The sequence below is a fragment of the Capra hircus genome, unplaced genomic scaffold (genome assembly GCF_001704415.2).
Source record: "Capra hircus breed San Clemente unplaced genomic scaffold, ASM170441v1, whole genome shotgun sequence".
In the NCBI taxonomy this organism is placed as follows: Eukaryota; Metazoa; Chordata; class Mammalia; order Artiodactyla; family Bovidae; genus Capra; species Capra hircus.
This window is the reverse complement of record NW_017189629.1, coordinates 425,029-444,851: the sequence shown is the minus strand read 5'-3', so window position 1 is coordinate 444,851 and position 19,823 is coordinate 425,029. Positions and strand designations below refer to the sequence as shown.

At 38.0% G+C, this 19,823-nt stretch overlaps 1 protein-coding gene across 13 annotated transcripts in view; it reads left to right on the top strand.

Annotated features, from left to right (window-relative positions):
• Positions 1 to 19,823, top strand: part of CASK (calcium/calmodulin dependent serine protein kinase) — a 375,002-nt gene that overhangs the window by 300,076 nt on the left and 55,103 nt on the right. For all 13 annotated transcript variants that reach the window (XM_018044583.1, XM_018044579.1, XM_018044576.1 and 10 more), the window contains 3 exons: positions 3,168 to 3,245; positions 6,015 to 6,095; positions 11,471 to 11,659. In XM_018044583.1, the coding sequence (XP_017900072.1) occupies positions 3,168 to 3,245; positions 6,015 to 6,095; positions 11,471 to 11,659 (348 nt within the window). The remainder of the gene's footprint in view (positions 1 to 3,167; positions 3,246 to 6,014; positions 6,096 to 11,470; positions 11,660 to 19,823) is intronic.

Sequence of the window (19,823 nt, the reverse complement as noted above, 5' to 3'; positions counted from 1 at the left end):
ATCTAAGATCTCTTTTACCTTGAAAATTTTTTGAAGTCAGGCCTGAAACATAGCAAAACAATTAAAAGAATTAATGTGGTCAAAATTTATTTCTTAATTTTGAGGGAAGGCTTTTAACTGTACAGTCAGAAAGATGATCCATGATATCTGGTTCCTAAAGAAAGAAGTTAAAATAAGTATTCCTGCTCTGTTTCTTTTCTTTTTTTTTTTTTTACTATCCATTTACAGTTCCTGTACACTAGTTAAATACTCTTTTTTTCTAAGAAACATTTACTAAACATCTACAATGTACTCAGCCTCATAGTAGAGTGCTGTTACTGAATGTCAAAGGGCTCGAGAGTCTGATCATAGAAAAGAGAGAAAACACTTCAACAGCAGGCCCTGTAGTCATGTCCCTCAGGCAGCCAGTGCTGTCTTGGCTGCTAGCGCCCACGGTATGGCAGGCATCCCGATGTTGTCTCAGTCCCAGGTTGCCTCTGCGTCATCGGTATACTCTGCTGCTGGCCCCGGCAGCACCCTCTCAGTTCCTGCCTTCAGCCATGACCCCACAGGCACTTCTGGGTCCCCTTGCTCTGTGCAAACAACCCTCTTGGTCAGGTTTCCACCAAGATGGCTCCAGCCAGATTACATTCTGAGGCAGCTCCCAGACTCACGGAAAACACACATTCTTGCCACAACATACATTGCAAGTGCGGGCTACCCTGCTATTGACCTCTCACCCTGCCATCAAGGACTGCCCCAGGCAGCCTCCAACCAGGAAGGAGGCTTTTTTCACTTGGGACCCCAAACACCACATGTCAGGCAAAATATGGTGCTGGGATGAGTATGGAAGGACCAATTTAGCTACCTTTCAGCAAGCCCTAGAGGGGTGGCCTGGCAGCTTACTAACAGACCACTTACTTCCTACTGGCCTTAGCTTGGGCTTTAACTGAAAGTCTAAGACAGCAGGCCAAGTCCCCAAACCCCATCTTTCTAAGTATACTTTGTATATTGATAGATGGGGGCAGGCGACAAAGGGTGGGTGATAAACAAAGAGAGCCCGCCTTTGTTCTCAAGATTCACTCACCTAAGGAACCACGTTGTAAGACCAAGCCAAAAATAAAAAGCCTCCAGTGATAGAGTGATTCTGGGAGCTTGGAAGTTTTGTTGCTTTGTGAGTTAAAAACTAATGTGCATTTATTAAATGTATAAACAGAAATTAATCATGATTGAAAATTTTGAAAGTAACATTAGTAATAGTCCTTGGTCAAGCAGGGCTTCCCTGATAGCTCAGTTGGTAAAGAATCTGCCTGCAGTGCAGGAGACCCCAGTTTGATTCCTGGGTCGGGAAGATCCACTGGAGAAGGGATAGGCTACCCACTCCAGTATTCTTGGGCTTCCCTTGTGGCTCAGCTGGTAAAGAATCCTCCCGCAATGCTGGAGACCTGGGTTCGATCCCTGGGTCAGGAAGATCCCCTAGGGAAGGGAAAGGCTACCCACTCCAGTATTCTGGCCTGGAGAATTCCATGGACTATATAGTCCATGAGGTTGCAAAGAGTTGGACATGACTGAGCGACTTTGAGTTGGTCAAGAAAATGGCAAAACTCTTTGTGGTAAAATTAGGCATTATAAAGACATTGTAATTATAAATGACAGTGCCAACAACTTATAAAGCTTCAAATTAAATTTGGTCTGTTTTTAAACAGCATTCAAGAGTTTTAAAAATCTTCTCAATATCCATGTATATTTTTTATTTTGTTTGCTTATTAATATGATGACATGTCAGGTGATATTTTTTAAGTGTTGGCTATTTTAAATGTGTTTTTTTATTTTTAACTTACAATTCCTTACTTTTGGAGGGTTGGGTTCTTTTCCCCTCCTACTTTTTATTGCAGATGTACAGTATTTAATTTGTCTCTATAGACTAGTCTGAGAACCGAGACAGTATATAATATTATTTCTACTGAAAAATAATATTCACTGGTTCCAAATTTCAGAATTCACAATCTTTAGAGATGGAAGTCATTCAAAGGACAGAGACTGCGCTTATGTATGCTACAGGGATTTGAGCAAACTTTTATACATGAGCCACATATTGCTAGTTCTCTAAATGTTAATATAATACTTTAAATAGACCAATATTTTACTAGCCTTCTTACATTATTTATTTAAGCTCTAATTTAGTAGTACTTTCTTACTGCTAACTTTTTCAAATGGTCACTGCTATATCTTCACATTGCTATCATTAGGCTTTATTTATTTGTCCTATCTGTCTGCCTGTCAATCATTAGGAATTTTTATGTATGGTATGGCTCAAACATTTACAAGTCGTCAAGTTTTATCTTGCATCAGTATAAACAAGTCTAACTGTAATCTGGAGAATGTTTACAGTATTTGACCTCTGTACTGGCACTGGTGCACGTAGGAGAGAGAGAAAAAAAAACCAATCTCCCAAAACCCCCCACCTATTTTAGAGAAGTTAGGAAATAGAAGTGGCAGACTAACTGAGATCATTTTCAGCTTTTCACTTTTCAAAGCAGACTGTTGAATGAGATGTTTCATCTGAGGCAGAAAGTAATATTTTAATTGTATTTCTACAGACATCTTTCTCTTAAATTTCTTCAGAAAGTTAAATTTTGGATCATTTAGATTTGTGGAGTTTTTAAAATATCGATTCTTTTCAATGTCTTCTTGTAATCTATGAATTTACAGGTTAAAAAGGAAAAAGGTTTGTGTCCTTAATTTCTTGCTGAAGGATGCCAGCACTGATACTGTTAATGAATAGCCGTAGTAAAATAAGTATAAACCTTTCATGAGAACATTCCTTCCTAGAAGGAATTGGGTTTGCCCTTTCCCAAGATTCAGATTTCTGTAAAAATTCCTTCAGACATTTCTTGGCCAGAAAGCATTCTTTCTTTCTACTCTCTATTCATCTTATTAAATGTCGCTTCTATCAGAGGAAAAAAAATGCTGTGATTACTGAAATATTGATGATTTTTTAAAAGATAGGCATAGCACTCATCGTGACAAATCTCATTTGAATGAATAAGAGATTTAAGAACATCCCACTGCAGTCATCAGCATGCCTTTTTAAGGGGAAAATATTGTTTCGTGAGATAATAAATATGAAGCTTTGAATTTTAGCCAGGAATTATGAATGTTGATTGGATATTCTCCTTTGCTTTTAGCTGTATGACAAAATTAACACGAAGTCTTCACCGCAAATCAGGAATCCTCCAAGTGATGCAGTACAGAGAGCCAAAGAGGTAAGTGATAAGTATTTTGTAAATGTATTTGGGTTTCATATGTGCTACCTTTAATGAAAATGTTTCTGCCACACAGTAAGAGGCAGTTGCCTTGAAGTCACAGTTGGACTATTATACTCAGATTTAGTATTTCTAAGTTTATCACTGAGCATTTACATACAGAAGAGAAAAAAGAAATCTCAGCAGCACCATTTCTAGTTCTGGTTCTGCTATGTAAACTTGAACAGGTTAGCATATTGATTTTACTTCTCTTTTTAAAAAGAAGGAAAAAGTTATTTTACCACACTTGGTGGAAATCGATGTGCTATGAAAATTTGGGTTGCTTTTTTTAAGGTGGTAATATTCGAAAGTTAATCAAATATTTATAGCAGCTAACTTCCGAGAGAAGTCATTTTTATAAGTTGCCAGTTAATGTACATCTTTCACAAACTTTTGACTTTTTTAGTATAGAAATATTAGAAAACATTAGAAACATTAGAAAACATGTTAACATGTTTTCAACGTTAGAAAAATATTGCAGAAAGTTTGGAAAGTAGAAATTCATCTATAATCCCATCTCCTTACACAGTAATTTTTACTTTCACTTCCCCTTTTCTATTCACTATCATTTGCGTATAAATTTTTTGTAGTTACAATCAAAATGTATATTTCTGTTGAAAAGTGAAAGTGTTAGTCGCTCAGTCATGTCCAACTCTTTGTGACCGCATGGGCTGTAGACCACCAGGCTCCTCTGTCCATGGGATTTTCCAGGCAAGAATACTGGAGTAGGTAGTCATTCCCTTCTCCAGGGGATCTTACCAACCCAGGGATCAAACCCCAGTGTCCTGCATTGCAGGCAGATTCTTTACCATCTGAGCCACCAGGGAAGCCCCAATCTTTCTAATCTAATATAATATAATAAGCATTTTTCCATGCTTCTACTTGGTCTTTGTAAATAAGTTCTAATATTGGCATCGTTTTTTCTTTGCTATTACTAAATTATAATGAATTAACAGTGCCTCCATTGTTAGACACCTAGTGATTTCTTTTCTTTTCACTTTTTGATGTCATAAAAGTCTTTATCCAAAGAAATATTTTCCTTTGAAAAAAATTATTTTTGTTATAAAGTGAAATTACTATGTGAAAGAGTATGAAGACCTAATTCCTTCCCGATCAGATTTTAAACACAAAACCTGTACTGGAAAATATATATTCCCTGAGAAGCAAGACCAAGGAAGTAGAGGTGGCAACAGTCAGAAGAGACTCTCTCTAAATTAGGAGACCACACTGCAGTGCTTAAAATCATAGGCTGTGAGAGTAACAGAGAACCAGAGAGAGTATATTGTTTCATCTTTTGTTTCACTGGTAAAAAACTCAAAGCATAAAATACACCAAAGGAGAATTGGCTTATTATCATTAACCAATATGAATTAACAGCCTGATCAGCATGACTTAAGAGTACGTTTCAATAAGAAAGGAATCTTGTAGTTTTCGTTGGTTTGTTCTTACCTGAGGAGGTGATTGAGTAGGACTAGCTAACATCTAATCTTTAGGCTAAGTGACTACATCCCTTCCTGCCTCAGTTGTAGGATTCTCAAAGGCAAGTCAAGAGACTCCTGGTGGGTACATGACGTGCATGCCCCTGACAGCCAATACTGCTCAAGCAATCCTTGATCAGCTTGACTTTTAGAATTGAGTGCACTGTGTATAACCACTCTGAATCCAACTATCTACAGTTAGAACTGCACTAATAGGTTTACTCTGAAAAGGAACGGAGGACTTCCCCGGGGCTCGTGTCACATAATCAAATTTTAAATGGGTAAACTCCATTCTAGTCGTAAGGGATAACTTTTGAAGAACAATTTCATTTGAAAACAACCATTTAAACCTGTACAGAGAAAATGTTAGCAACTAATTAGTGAAGAAAATGTAAGTGAAAGGAGGAAAGTTTTTGATTGTGTTTCTTTTTTTTTTCAACTAGTGGTGGTGGTGGTTTAGTTGTTCAGCCAGATCCAACTCTGCTACGCTCCAGACTGTAGCCTGGCCTACAGACTGTAGCCTGCCAGGCTTCTCTGTCCATAGGATTTCCCAGGCAAGAATACTGGAGTGGGTAGCTGTTCCCTTCTCCAGGGGATCTTCTCGACCCAGGGATCAAACCTGGGTCTCCTGCATTGGCAGGTTGATTCTTTAACACTGAGCCCACTGGGAACCCTTTCATGCCCTGGCAATTAATTCTAGGAACCATTGCCAAGACGTGGTTTTATCTATGTGAGGAGATGAGTGTGGAGAATAACAGGCTACAAGGGAAAGTATTTGTGTTTCTCTTCTTTATTTTTGTTTGAGCCTTTGCAATTTTAATCTTTCTGAAAGGAATGGACAGTTTTGTTAATTATAAAAGAAATCTGTTATCAACTTGTACTACAGATTCATCTCGATGGTAAGTTTGGAAAAAGATTTGCGGAGACATTTTCCCATTAAGTTTAATTAAGTTACCTAGGCCTGTAATAAATATGTATTACAGACTTGTCGTTTTGTTTTGTATTTTTCAATAATCTTTTGAGTTTTATAGTTGGGTAATGAAGGCAGAGACTCTTATAGCAATTTATTTCTTATTACCACCAATGTAGTTCCTATGTATTAATAACTTTGAATAAAATGATGAATTTTTTTCCAGAATAATTTTTTCCCTGCCATAAAAATCCATCCATACTTTTTAATTTAAAAAGAATTCTATATTTTCTCAATCTAGCATCTTCTTCATACTATTTTATATCTTGCTTGTTTTTTTAGGTATTGGAAGAAATTTCATGTTACCCTGAGAATAACGATGCAAAGGAACTAAAGCGTATTTTAACACAACCTCATTTCATGGTGAGTAACAGTTAAACTTCTATAGAAATAAAACCTCACTTTCAAAAGAGGGTTTTACTAATTCTTACGAAATACAACCATCTTCATCAAATGTGCTTTCAGCCATATGTCAGAGTGTTAAGATTACAATACCAGATAATACCAAATTGTAAAGATGCTATTTGCCAACCTCATGGACTTGGAATAAGAATTAAGTAGATGATACATCTACTGTGCTTTGCACAGTGTATGATATAGCCTTGATGCCTAATAATTGTTAGCTAATGAATATTATTAGTTACTCCATAGTATCTGTCATGTCTAGGGCACAGTACTCAGTAAAACATTGAATAGATTAGGAACTTGCCCATTTGCAGATAAGTTAGTCAACTGACTGTTCTGTGCAGTGTGTTTTCCGCAGATAGAAGCCTGTACATTCTGGATAGATGGGTCTATCTATAAATTGATAAGTAACCCTCAGCTCAGTTCCGAGAATGATGTAGGACCATTGAGATCAGTAGATCTTTCAGATTCGAAGTAAGCTAAATAAAGAAAATAATATATACTCAAATAAAATCATTTTTCTAAGGTTAAGGTTTGTTTGTGTTTTTTTTTTTCTTTTGAAAACCATTAAAGCTAAGACAGCCCCATCTCTCACAACTTACCTAACTTCGAAGCCTTGGTTTATTTTGCTTTTCTGACATCAGAGAGAAATTAATATGTGCATTGCTGTTAGTAAGCATTTTCAGAAATAATAAATAGTTCTTGTAATTTCCTGGCTGAGGAAGATCTGCTGGAGAAGGGACAGGCTACCCACTCCAGTATTCTTGGGCTTCCCTGGTGGCTCAGCTGGTAAAGAATCTGTCTGCAATGCAGGAGACCTGGATTTGATCCCTGGGTTGGGAAGATTCCCTGGAGAAGGGAAAGGCTACCTACTCCAGTATTCTGGTGTGGAGAATTCCATGGACTATGTCCATGGGGTCACAAAGAGTTGGACACAACTGAATGACTTTCACTTTCACTTGTAATTTCTGAACACCCAGCTAGGTGCTTAAAAGACATTTTCATTTACTCATCAAATATGTAAATGCCTACTGTATGCCAGACACTGCACTGGGCACTAAGGGTAGTGGTGAATAGGATCAATGAACTTCCATTCTAGGTAGGGCATGGATAGGTGAACTAGAGACAGACAGTGAGCCAGAGAACAAACAAGATAAGTTCATATAGTGATCATAACTATGAAAAAAAGACAGGACAATGGGGCAGAGATGATAGTAAAGGAGAAGCTATTTCAGAGGGTCAGGAGAAAGGCCCTCTGAGGAGTTAACATGTGGGCTGAGACTTGTTTTATGAAAGAATCAGCTTTCTGAATGTTCAAGCATGGGGAAGAGCAAATGCAAAGGCCCAGAGGCAGGAAAGAGCTTCATAGGGTCAGAGTACAGAAGAAAGGCCATTGTGGCTGGGATATAGTAAACGAAGGGGAGAGTGATACAGAAGAGCTGGCAAGGGTGGCAGAGGCCAGACCACAAAGGGCCTTCGGGGCCATGGTAAGGAATCTGGATTTTCTCCTGATTGCACAGGTGACAGTGACTGCAAGCAAGAAAATATTGTTAGACCTGTGCTTTTTTAGAGATTGCTGGAGCTCTTATATAGAGAATGGACTGTGGTGAGGATAAGAGTTAAGAGAGGGAGACGAATTAGGAGGCTTCTGTGAGGTGGTAGAGGCTTGGAGAAGGATGGGGCTGATGGAAAATGAGCAGATTGGGATTCTGCCTTAGAGGTGGTTGAACACGGACTTGCTGATGGCTGAGATTCGAGGTAATGTAACTAACTCCATTTTACAGTTCAGAGAGGAAACTGTACCCTAGAAAGGCTAAGAGGCTTGCTTTAGGTCACCTACCTAGTAAGTGGCCTTGTGGAGGTTCAAAAACCCAGATCTTTCTGGCTCCAAAGGCTGTGCTCTTAAATGACTTGTAACAAGGATTGATTTTCCTATAAACTTAATTTGAACTCAGTGGTCATTCCCAAATAAGCATATGTTTGGATAATGTTCTGAGTGGGAGGTATAATTCTGAGCTGTATATACTATGTTAAACTTTTAAATGCTAGAGCTTTCTATTTTAAAAGCATTTTAAGATCATGATTTCAAATTTTTGGTATTGTTAAAGAAATATTAGTAAAGGAAAAAATTTTAAGTTATAATTTTTATTATACCAAAGTTTGGGAGTTGTTCTTAGCATATAATTTTGTACTTATTTCTTCAATTATTTGACTTTTTCTTTGTTTTTGGATTATTAAAACATGAGGATTTAATGTTGGGTTACCTTACATTTAAAAATACAGATACTTATAAATATTTACAGTAATTAAAAGAAGAGAGTATAGGTTTAAATGATTTTTTAAACTCTGTACTCGAGAGGTCATGATAAAAAATATTAGCACACTATCCTTTTTCAGTTATTCCACTTTAAAGACTTGGTTTTTTTTTAAGAGAGCAGATCCTTTGCTTATTGCATTTGTAAAATATAAAACATTAAGGATAAAGACAATAAACAGAATTGAATGTCTATGCTTTGATTTTTTTCCTTTAATATTTTCTGTCCTAAATCCTATTTTTTGAAATTGGTATCTTACTTTCTCAGTAAAAACAAGGTGGTTATAATCAACTTAGGTTGACGTGAAAGTTTCATTATTAAGTGATAAATTTTATGATTTGTAATTAAGAAGCCAGAAGAACCACTTTCAAACCTAAAATTTCTTTTTTCCTATAAATTTTAAATAAATTTTTCCCACTCTAGTCTGAAGTTCTTAGTTTTCTTGTCCATGTCCCTTTTACATACAAAACATAAAATCGTTTTTTTCCTTTTACATGATTCTTCTTATATAATTAAATATAATAGCTATTTCAGCTTAGTAACAATTGCTGAATCACCTCATAACATACTTGAAAAAAATATTCAAACTCTAATTTCTCTATTTTTTATTTGGCATACTCTTTTAATGACTTTTTTAGCAATCTGTAAGTAGCCCCTTTTTTTGTTTGTGTATGTGTTGGATAAAAGTTTCATTTTGTGGTAGCAGTCTTTTACAGTAGCAAATAAAAGTTAGTATCAAGTATGACCTCATTTGGTGATATAATTTAAGGATTTTTCTCTTACAGTTCAATTTTGGTATTTTTGTGATTGTGGGCTTATCCTTCCTTATAAATAAAACATTAATACAAGTGTCTGCTTATATAATTTAAAAAGATGGATAGAAACCGTTTGCAAAAAACAGTATAAACACTTTCTCCAACCCATGTAATTGGCATTTTCCTAATGAAACTTGGTTCTCTGTTTACCTAGGCATGTATCCTCCAGTCATACAAAGCATATTTTTTTTAAATTCACTGTTTATAGAAAGCACATCTATAATTAATGCATGTGTCCTAAGTTGCTTCAGTCGTATCCAACTCTATGGACTGTAGCCCGCCAGACTCCTCTGTTCATGGGATTCTCCAGGCAAGAATACTGGAGTGGGTAGCCATGCCCTCCCCCAGGGGATCTTCCCGACCCAGGGATCGAACCCGCGTCTCTATGTCTCTCACATTGGCAGGCATGTTCTTTACCACAAGCGCCACCTAGGAAGCCCTATAATTAATGCAATGAACCTAATTTTAACAGATGAAGTTTTTCAGTTCACCTATAATTAATTTTTGCTTTCTGCCTGAAATCTTAGTCTCTAAAGAGGCTATAATTAAACCAGCCAAAGAAGGATTTCCCCACATAGCACAGCCACCACCACTTTGGCCAGGGGTGCTCATGTTGGGTGTAGCCAGGACACAGGTCAGGAAGCCCAGGTCCCCAGGGCCATTGTGGAGGCTGGCTTTCAAGCTGTGCTCCTTACTGCCCCTCGGTGCCTATACCAGCCCTCTGAGATCTTGCAAATATCTGCCATTTCTATTATAAATTCAGATGGGTATTGAATAGAGCATACGCTCTATTGATGACTAATCAACACCATCATCTTTATGATTTTACCACATTGTTACCTTATTTTTGCCTCGTATATATAACTGAAAAGTGAAAATAGTTGAGTCATGACTTTGGTAAATCTTTTAATTAAATAACTTGAGATGCTACAGGTTATGCTGCTAAGGCAATTTTAATTATGTTTCATTATCTCAGATATTTCATTACCCTACAGATCACAGATTAAAAAAGAACTGAATTTATAGTTAGCTCACAAGAAAACATAATGTATAAAGTGCCAAATACATTGATACTCAGCTGTAAAGTTCTCTTTGAAGTAGAAATGTTAAAATATTTATTCTTATTAAAAACTTTCTTATGATGGCATGAAATGTACAGTAAGTGGAAGAATAGCTTTTTCAGGGAAACAAAACGATATTTGTTACCCAGTTTCACCATGAGGACATATGAAGATATCAACACAAAGAAAGCACTTTTTATTTGTTAATGGGCTTTGCAAAAAGAAGTCATGATAATAACTGTCAGCTGATTTTTTGTTTAGTGCTCCAAAAAGTAGAAATGAGCAAAAACAGTAACTAGGTTTAAGATTTTGAGCTCCATATCATGTGATATTTGGGGAAATTACATTTCTTCAGATACGTTTGTGTGTGGTTTTCTTTCTTTTACTAAGTCATACATTATAAATTATCCTTTGCATTATGTAGCAGTTATTGTTAATACCACTGGTAAATGATATTTGCTCAAGGCACCAATTATTGCACTGTTTCTTTTTAAATTTGTTTTCATTTTCAGCCCCAGCACAAACTTGCCAGCTCTATGTACAAAAGATTCTTTCTGCTCAATTATTTCAAATTGTGTTATGTCCACCTTTAATTGAGCAAGTTAGTTGGACAGTTTTTTAGAGCATCAGACAACACCTCTTACCCAGATAATGAACAAACACATCCATTCATTGATTGGCTCACTCATTGTTTCATTTGTTCCTTCATTTTTAAAACTCCATCTATCATGATTGTGCATGCTCAGCTGCTTCAGTCATGTCCGACTCTTGGCGACCCAAGAGACTGTGGCCCACCAAGCTCCTCTGTCTTTAGGATTCTCCAGGCAGGAATACGAGATTGGATTGCCATGCTCTCCTCCAGAGCATCTTCTTGATCCAGAAAACGAATCCCTGTCTCTTATGTCTCCTGCTTTGGCAAGCGGGTTCTTCACCACTAGTGCCACCTGGGAAGCTCCATCTGTCATGATTATGTGTCCGAAAGAAATTATGGCATGGCTCTATCTAGGTGTAATGTGCTTTGAATTCTCTTTAGATGAGAGATACCTTTGAGAGGCAAAGAATAATTTTATGTGTGTTTATGTAATAGACTCCTACTGAAACAGTTCTATTATTAATATTTTATTTCCCTCATAAAATATCAGGCCTTACTTCAGACTCACGATGTAGTGGCTCATGAAGTTTACAGTGACGAAGCACTGAGGGTTACACCTCCTCCCACTTCTCCCTATTTAAATGGTGATTCTCCAGAAAGTGCAAACGGAGACATGGATATGGAGAACGTGACCAGAGTTCGCCTGGTCCAGTTCCAAAAGAACACAGATGAACCAATGGTAAGTGGGGGGGGGGGGTGGGAATCTCCTGTATTCTCATAAAATCCCAGCATGAGTTCAAGTACCTAACTTCAACCTATACTACTAGAGGTGGGGAGGAAAGGAGGGTGTGGAGAATTTTTAAGAAATCAGTTTCCAGATCCTCATTTGAAGGCCACCACCATACCCCCGCCCCCACTACCCCCACCTAAAATTGTCCTGCCTGACCCCGTGCCTAAGGTGTGTTGGTGTTCCTTCCCACCTCTCCTTTCACAGTTGCTCTTCAACATCAACAATGAAAGGACAGACCTGATACATTAGTCTAGCGTGTAAAGACCTCTGGGACAGCAGGGAAAGGGTCCAGTGTGAAATACTGGAATTGGTGTTGAAAAGGTGAACATCTAAAATTCCTTTTACAAGTCGAGTGGTGTCCAGATCTTTTGCCCTCAGCAAAATTAGAGGAAGACTAATTGGGAAGACATTCAAAGAGTTGAGTGCCATTGTTAAAGTTCCTTCCGTTCACACTTACCTGTTCAGTATGAATTCACCTTCTCAGTTCTTAGGTGTAGCATTGGAATAGAACTGATGCTGAACCCTGCTCCATCCTCATAGAAGTCTCATAGACTGGGAAGATCAAGGAAAGGGTCCTTGATGCTAACTGCACAGAGCGGGCAGTGAGAGGGGAGACCATCCAGCCAAACCAAGTAGCATATGCAGAAACCTGCTAGTGAAAAGGCTCTTAGCCCAGTTTCAAAAGGGAAAGAAGGTACCACAGCTAGACTGTAGAAAACAAGATGTGTGTCAGGAAGAGGGCCTCATAAGTATTGATTTTGTTATCTATTTTAAAAACAGTGAGAGGCTATTAAAGAGTTTTAAGCAGGGAGATAAAATCAGATTTTCATTTTAAAAATAAGCACTCTGGAAGATGGATTAGAGGGGGACAAGAGTGGCTAGGGGGGGACCAGTTAAGAGACTGTAACTGCAGTAATACATGGAGAGATGATGGAGCTCTGAACTAGAGGGATGGATGTCGAGTGGAAAGAAGGGAATAGATTCAATAAAAGAGTAATTCAAGAGGCCTTGAGAATGGATTGTCGATGGGGACTGAGGCAGAAGCAAGTGTCTAGTGTGACCCTAAGCTTTAGGTTTTTCATAGTCAGGTGAACAGTGATGCTACCCACTGAGACAGAGAATATTGGGAAAGCTCCAGTTTTTAGAACGAATGATTTCTTTACGAAAAAGGAAAACATTCAAACGTATGCATTTGTATCTGCTCCTCAGAGCATAGAAAAGGGATCCTGGGATATAGGAAAACAGATTACTTAAGAAAGTTGCCCAGTTGCTTTCCAGGTTAAAGGAAGAATTACAGAGCTGTGATCCTATGATGGCAATTTCCAGAAAGCCCTCAACCCTAGACATTCAGGTTGTAATTCTCACTTACTGTTCTTTGCCAGTTAGACTGTATTAGCACTTACAGCAGAAATGGGACATGCAAGTCACCTCACCTGTCTGGTGCTCACCAAGCAACTCTTAAGAGCCCAGGCAGTAGCAGCTTTGGGTCCCTCAGGCAAATCACTTCATGTCCGTGGAGGCCTCATTTTGCTCATACTTTTCTTAGCAAGTATGACCAAAAGTGTGCTTAAATTTCTACCTACCCAGATCCTACCCCAGCTCTGAAAGTCTAACACTCCCCTCATTCATTTCATATATTCATTCATTCATTTAGCAAATGTTTTTGCTGCTGCTGCTAAGTTGCTTCAGTCGTGTCCAACTCTGTGTGACCCCATAGACGGCAGCCCACCAGGCTTCCCCGTCCCTGGGATTCTCCAGGCAAGAACACTGGAGTGGGTTGCCATTTCCTTCTCCAATGCATGAAAGTGAAAAGTGAAAGTGAAGTCGCTCAGTCGTGTCCGACTCTTCGCGACCCCATGGACTGCAGCCTACCAGGCTCCTCCATCCATGGGACCTTCCAGGCAAGAGTACTGGAGTAATACCTACTATGTGCAGAAAAGAGGCTGGTGCTGGGAAAGACTGAGGGCAGGAGGAGAAGGGGGTGGCAGAGAATGAGATGATTGGATGGCATCATCGATTCAATGGACATGAGTTTGAGTAAACTCTGGGAGGTAGTGAAAGACAGGCAAGCCTGGTGTGCTGCAGTCCATGGGGTTGCAAAGAGTCAGAGAAGACTGAGCAGCTGAACAACAACAATGTGCAGATGATTGCATGCCAGTGATGTAGTGGCAGACAAGACATTGCCCTTCCTGGAGCTCAGTTTCCATAGGACTGCCTACATTTTTTTTGGCCACGCTGTGCAGCATGCAGGCTGTTAGTTCCCCAGCCAGGGATAGAACCTGTCCCCCTACACAGGAGGCAGAGACTTAACCACTGGACCACCAGGAAAGTCCCAGGGCTCCCTACATTAAACAAGTAGATATGCATTTTAGCACAATTTGTTTAACAGGTATGATTATGACAGAACTATAGGGGAGGAAAGACAGTGTCAGAGAAGCACGAGAAGGGGTGATGTTCAGCCAATCAGAGTAGATAGGAAAGTAGAAGGGACCACAAGAAGGAGGCCCAGGGATTTCCCTGGTGGTCCAGTGGTTAAGTCTTTGCCTTCTAATAGAAAGGGTGCAGGTTCGATCCCTGGTCTGGGAGCTGGGATCCTGCATGCCTCATGGCCAAGAAAAACAAAACATAAAACAGCAGCAGTATTATAATGGATTCAGTAAAGACTTAAGAAAAAAAGAGAAGGAGGCCCAGAAGTGTCTTGTGATCGTCACGTTCTAAAGCAATCCAGTGAGAGTTGCTTGATATTCCGTATGAAGGTTAACTACACTAGAAACACAGACTGAGTAAAAGCATGAATCTGTACCCCTGAGTTACATTTTTCAGCAAGCATAAAATAGCCTTGTGTTTTCCCCAAAAGTCTCCTTAAAGAAGTCTCCTTTCTCTTCCATCTTCTATGACCCTAGTGAAGGTGTGTAGTTCCTATCCCTTTAATTGGTTGCTATAAAAATGGAAATTATTTTATCTGACATATTTTCAGGAATATAGTTTTCTATAGTTTTACATTTAATACAACTTCATTTGCTTCTTTGTCCTGTTAAAAAACATTATAGTATCATGCAGCATATACTTGTCTGATTTCTTTTGCTTTTTGGACCTTCTAAAATATATCCGACTATATATGCTAGGTCCATCCCCCAAGGGTGATATATTCACATTACACCCTTGTTTTCCCATTTTTAACTTCACACTTTTACTTATTTCTCTATTGATTGGGAAACTCCCATAGTTGCATGTGTTAAACACTGAACTTCAAGTACTAGACAATTGGGAAGAGGCTTATGTAAACAAGGAAAAGCCAGGAGTTTATAGCAAGCTGCGCTAGGTTCAGCAGTAGCTGGGCCAAGCCTTTCCCTGGAATTTGGGAACTTGTGAACAGAGAAAATATGAGTCAGTTCTTCTCTGCAGAGAAACGTTTGAAGCAGACAAAATAATAAATATTAACTTCGGTTGATTTGAGGTGAACTTTCCCTAGCCATGAGAGGAAACAATGGGGTTGCGAAGAGTCACAGATGACTGAGCAGCTGAACAACAACGATGTGCGGATGACTGCATGCCAGCGACATAGTGGCGGACAAGACATTGCCCCTTCCTGGAGCTCAGTTTCCATAGGGCTGCCCACTTTTTCTTTTTGTCTATCTCATTCACTTCCATGCCTAGCAGAGTATCTGCCATATAACAGGTTCACAGTAATAGTGGTTGAATGAATATGCTAATTTGGTAATTTCAAGAATGGAACCCTCATGGTACTGTCATTTCCCTTATGAAATTAGATTTGACTTACACATTAATTTATAGCATTTTTCCAGGAGCACCTCTCTTGGTAACCATATGTGCTGATTGAATGTACAAGTTGGTTGAGCAGTACAGTTGAATGTGGGACTAGAAACATTTGGGAAACCAGTTTATTTTTAATTGCTTGCTTACCACTTCTAAGAACCACAAAATAGGAACTGTGCAAAGTTATATATTGTAGAATTGTACAAATTCAGGCAGGATCTAGATTATAAAGTCTCAAATATTTTCATGGAATTTTCTAACAGTGTTATTTTCTGGTGAAGAAGATAAGACAGAGTCCTGCTACCCCCACTCATCTCAAATTCAAGACCAGTTTTCACCGAGGGAGCTTGTTAAAAATATAGATCTGGGCTCTATTCCAGACTAATCCAAAGAGTGAAATTAAAAATCAGTATTATCTAAAAGGTCTCCATGTGATTCTTAGAAACAACCAAGTCTAGTACAAAGATCTGTTTATGAAAGCTTGTCTTATAATGGTGAATAACTGGAAAGTAAGAGTTATAATTCAACTTCCCCAGTGGTCCAGTGGTTGGGAATCTGCCTGCCAGTGCAGCGGACATGGGTTTGATCCCTGATCCAGGAATATTCCACATGCCATGGGGCAACTAAGTCCATGCTCCCCAACTACTGAGCCCACACTCGAGAGCCCGCGAGCCGCAAGTACTGAAGCCCTGCACTATAAAGCCTGTGCTCCACAACAAGAGAAGCCACCCCAGTGAGAAGCCCACACACCACATCTAAAGAATAATCCCCACTCAGCACAACTAGAGAAAGCCTGCGTATAGCAATGAAGACCCAGCACAGCCAACAAATAAATATTTTTTAAAAAGACCAGTCCAGAAGGCTTGTAATTAAAAAGTTGTAATCTATTCCATAGAATAGTATTCTGGCATTAAGTATACAGAGGTTCCACTTCCAACTAAGGTGGAATAACAGGGAACAGATTTACCTTCTCACCTGAAACAACAACAACAACAAATAAAAAAGAACACACACAACGATAAAAGAACTGTTTTCAAGATATTGGGCATCTGGCAGCAAAGAACAGTGATCCCTAAGAAACAGGAAGCAAATAACGTGAGCCCAGTGATCGTCCCACCTTACTGACATGAGAGTTTCCAGGCCACAGCATGGTGAGGGGGAACTGAGGCAGAGCAGACTCTCTGAGGACACAGAGCTGAGGGCCTGGAAAGACCAAAGCAGTAACATTCACAGGACAGAGTCCTGAAGTGGAGAGAGCTGCACAGAGAGAAAACTCTAGAGGGTCCCCCTCGTGTATTTATCTGAATAATGATCTGCATGTTTATGACAGGAACCTACTCAGAGCCAAGGAAAGGCCATCCAAAAGGATGAGAGGAACAGTGCCCAACACTCAGTCTGTTCCCACCACCCAGACTAGAAAAACCAATTCAAGGGGCATTGTGTGGAGTGCTTAGGAAGGTCTTGCCTCAGTAATGAGGAATTATTAGCCCTAGACAGAGAATTGCTCCAGACCCACCTTAACAAATTCTGAAAGCAAGGCCCAAAGGATCACTCTTTCTAAATAACTGAACTACATCCCAGGACAATGCTTAAGAATATAGAAATAAAAAAATAACTGACAGCAGTATTTGAATTAGCAGGAAAATTGTACTATGGGATTAATGGCAGTTTAGACATTTCAGAAGAATAGATTAGTGAACTCAAAAGACATAGCAGTAGAAACTACCCAAAACAAAACACAGAAAGAAAAAAGAATTTTGAGAAAAGAGTATCACTGAGCTGTGGGATAACTTCAAGCAAACTAATATTTGGTTCATTGGAATCTATGAGGGAGAGGAGGGTGAGGAAGAAACAAAGTGTTTTTGAAGAAATAATGGCTGAAAACATTCCAAATTTGATGAAAACTAAAATCTGCAGATACAAGAACCACAGTGAACCCCAAGCACAAGACACATGAAGAAAACAACGCCAAGATACATTGTAATCAAACTGCTTAGAACCTGTGATAAACAGGAAGATCTTAAAAACAGAGATAAAAAGGAAATGTTACATACAGGGGGACAAAGATAAGAGTGATATCAGATCTCTTATGAGAAACAGTATAATCAAGAAAACAATAATTTTAAAGTACTGGGGGGGTGCAGGAAACCTCTCAACTTAGAATTCTAAACCCAGTATAATTATCTATCATAAAATAAAGGCAAGCTATATAGAACAGTATGGAGGTTCCAAAAAAAACTAAAATATAGAGCTACCATATGATCCAGCAATCCCACTCCTAGACATATATCTGGAGAAAACCATAATTTGAAAAGATGCATGCACCCCAGTATTCATTGTAGCACTATTTACAATAGCCAAGTCATGGAAGCAACGTAAATGTCCATCAACAGAGGAATGGATAAAGAAGATGTGATATACAGTGTGTGTGTGTGTGTGTGTGTGTGTGTGTGTGTGTGTACGTACTGGAATATTGTTGGAATTTTTCAATATTATTCAGCCATAAAAAGGAATGAAATGGTGCCATTTGCAGAGATGTGGATGGACCTAGAGATTGTCATACAGAGTGAAGTCAGAGAAAAACAAATATAGTATCACTTATATATGGAGTCTAGAAAAATGGTAGAGATGAACTTACTAGCAAAGCAGAAACCGTCACAGATATAGAGAACAAACTGATGGTTACCAAGGGGGAGAGCAGGGGTGGGACGAATTGGGAAATTGGAACTGACATATGTACACTAGTATGTATAAAATAATTAATGAGAACCTACCATTTAGCACAAGGAACTCTACTTGATGCTCTGTGGTGACCTAAATAGGAAGGAAATCTTAAAAAGAGTGGATATATGTATATGATATGTATATTATACATATATGCACATATATATATATATGATTTGCTTTGTTGTACAGCAAGGAACTAACACAACATTGTAAAGCAGCTATACTCCAATAAAATTAATTTAAAAGATAAAATAGTATTTTAAAAAACGCTAATTGAAAAAGGCAAAATAAAGACATTTTCAGACTTACCAAAACTGAAAGAATTCGATAAACTTACAGTATAATAAATGTTAAAGGATATCCTTATCATTTAAATCTCTCTGAAGGGTAAATGGAAGTCTAAACAAAAATAGAAGCAATGTGTTTGGGATTTTTTAACATGTAAAAGTAAAATATATAACAACACAAAAGTCAGGAGGAAGGAAGTGGAAGTATACTGTTATAAGATTCTTATAATACATTTCACATGGTATAATATCACTTGAAAGTAGACTGATAAGTTAAAGATGCATGCTATAAACCCTAAAGCAACCACTAAAACAACAAAACAATTATAGCTAATGAAACAGGAGAGGAAATAGAATGAAAATAAATAAACTGACCCAAAAGAATGCAGAAAGGGGAGCATAGGAGAGATGGGACAAATAAAAATCAAATAGCAAGAAGATATATTCATCAGTAATCATATTAAATATAAATTGTCTAAATTCTCCCAAATTAAAAATTAGAGATTGTCAGATTGGGGTATAGGAGGGAAGCAAGACCAAATTATATAGTGCCAACAAGAAATGCTTTATAAATGAAAACAAATCATTTTAAAGGAAAAGACTAGAAAAAGATATACTATGATGACATTCATCAAAAGGAAGCTGAAATGACTATATTAATATCAAAGTATATTCTCAGGCCACAGTGGAATTAAATTAAAAATAAATAACAGAAAGATGTCAGGAGAAATCCCCAAGCACTTGAAAACTAAATTATACAATTCCAAATAACCCATGGATGAAAGAAATCAAAAGAGAAATTTTAAAGTATTTTGAAGTGAATGAAAATGAAATCACAGCATACCAGAACTTGTGGAATACTGGTAAAACGTACTTAGGGAGAAAAGTGTAGCACTAAATACCAGTCCTAAAAGAAATATCTTAAAACAATGATCTCACCTTCCACCTTAAGAAAGGAGAACCAAAAAAAAAGAGCAAGTTAAACCCAAAGTGAGTAAAAAAAAAAAGAAATAATAAAGATCAAAGTGGAAATCAATGAAATAGAAAGTGAAACAGTAAAAAAATCAATAAAACAAGCCTTTCCTTTGACAAGATCAGATCAATCAGGTGTGGGGGTGAAGACACTAATTACCAATATCATGCATAAGAGAAGTAACATTACTACAGATCCTACAGATATAAAAAGAATAATAAGGAAATATGGTAAACAACTTTAGGTCAATAAATTAAACAACCTAAATTAAATAGACACATTTTGGGGGAGACAAACTACCAAAACTCAGTTTGGAATAAACTGAATTGCCCTATACTATTTAAAAATT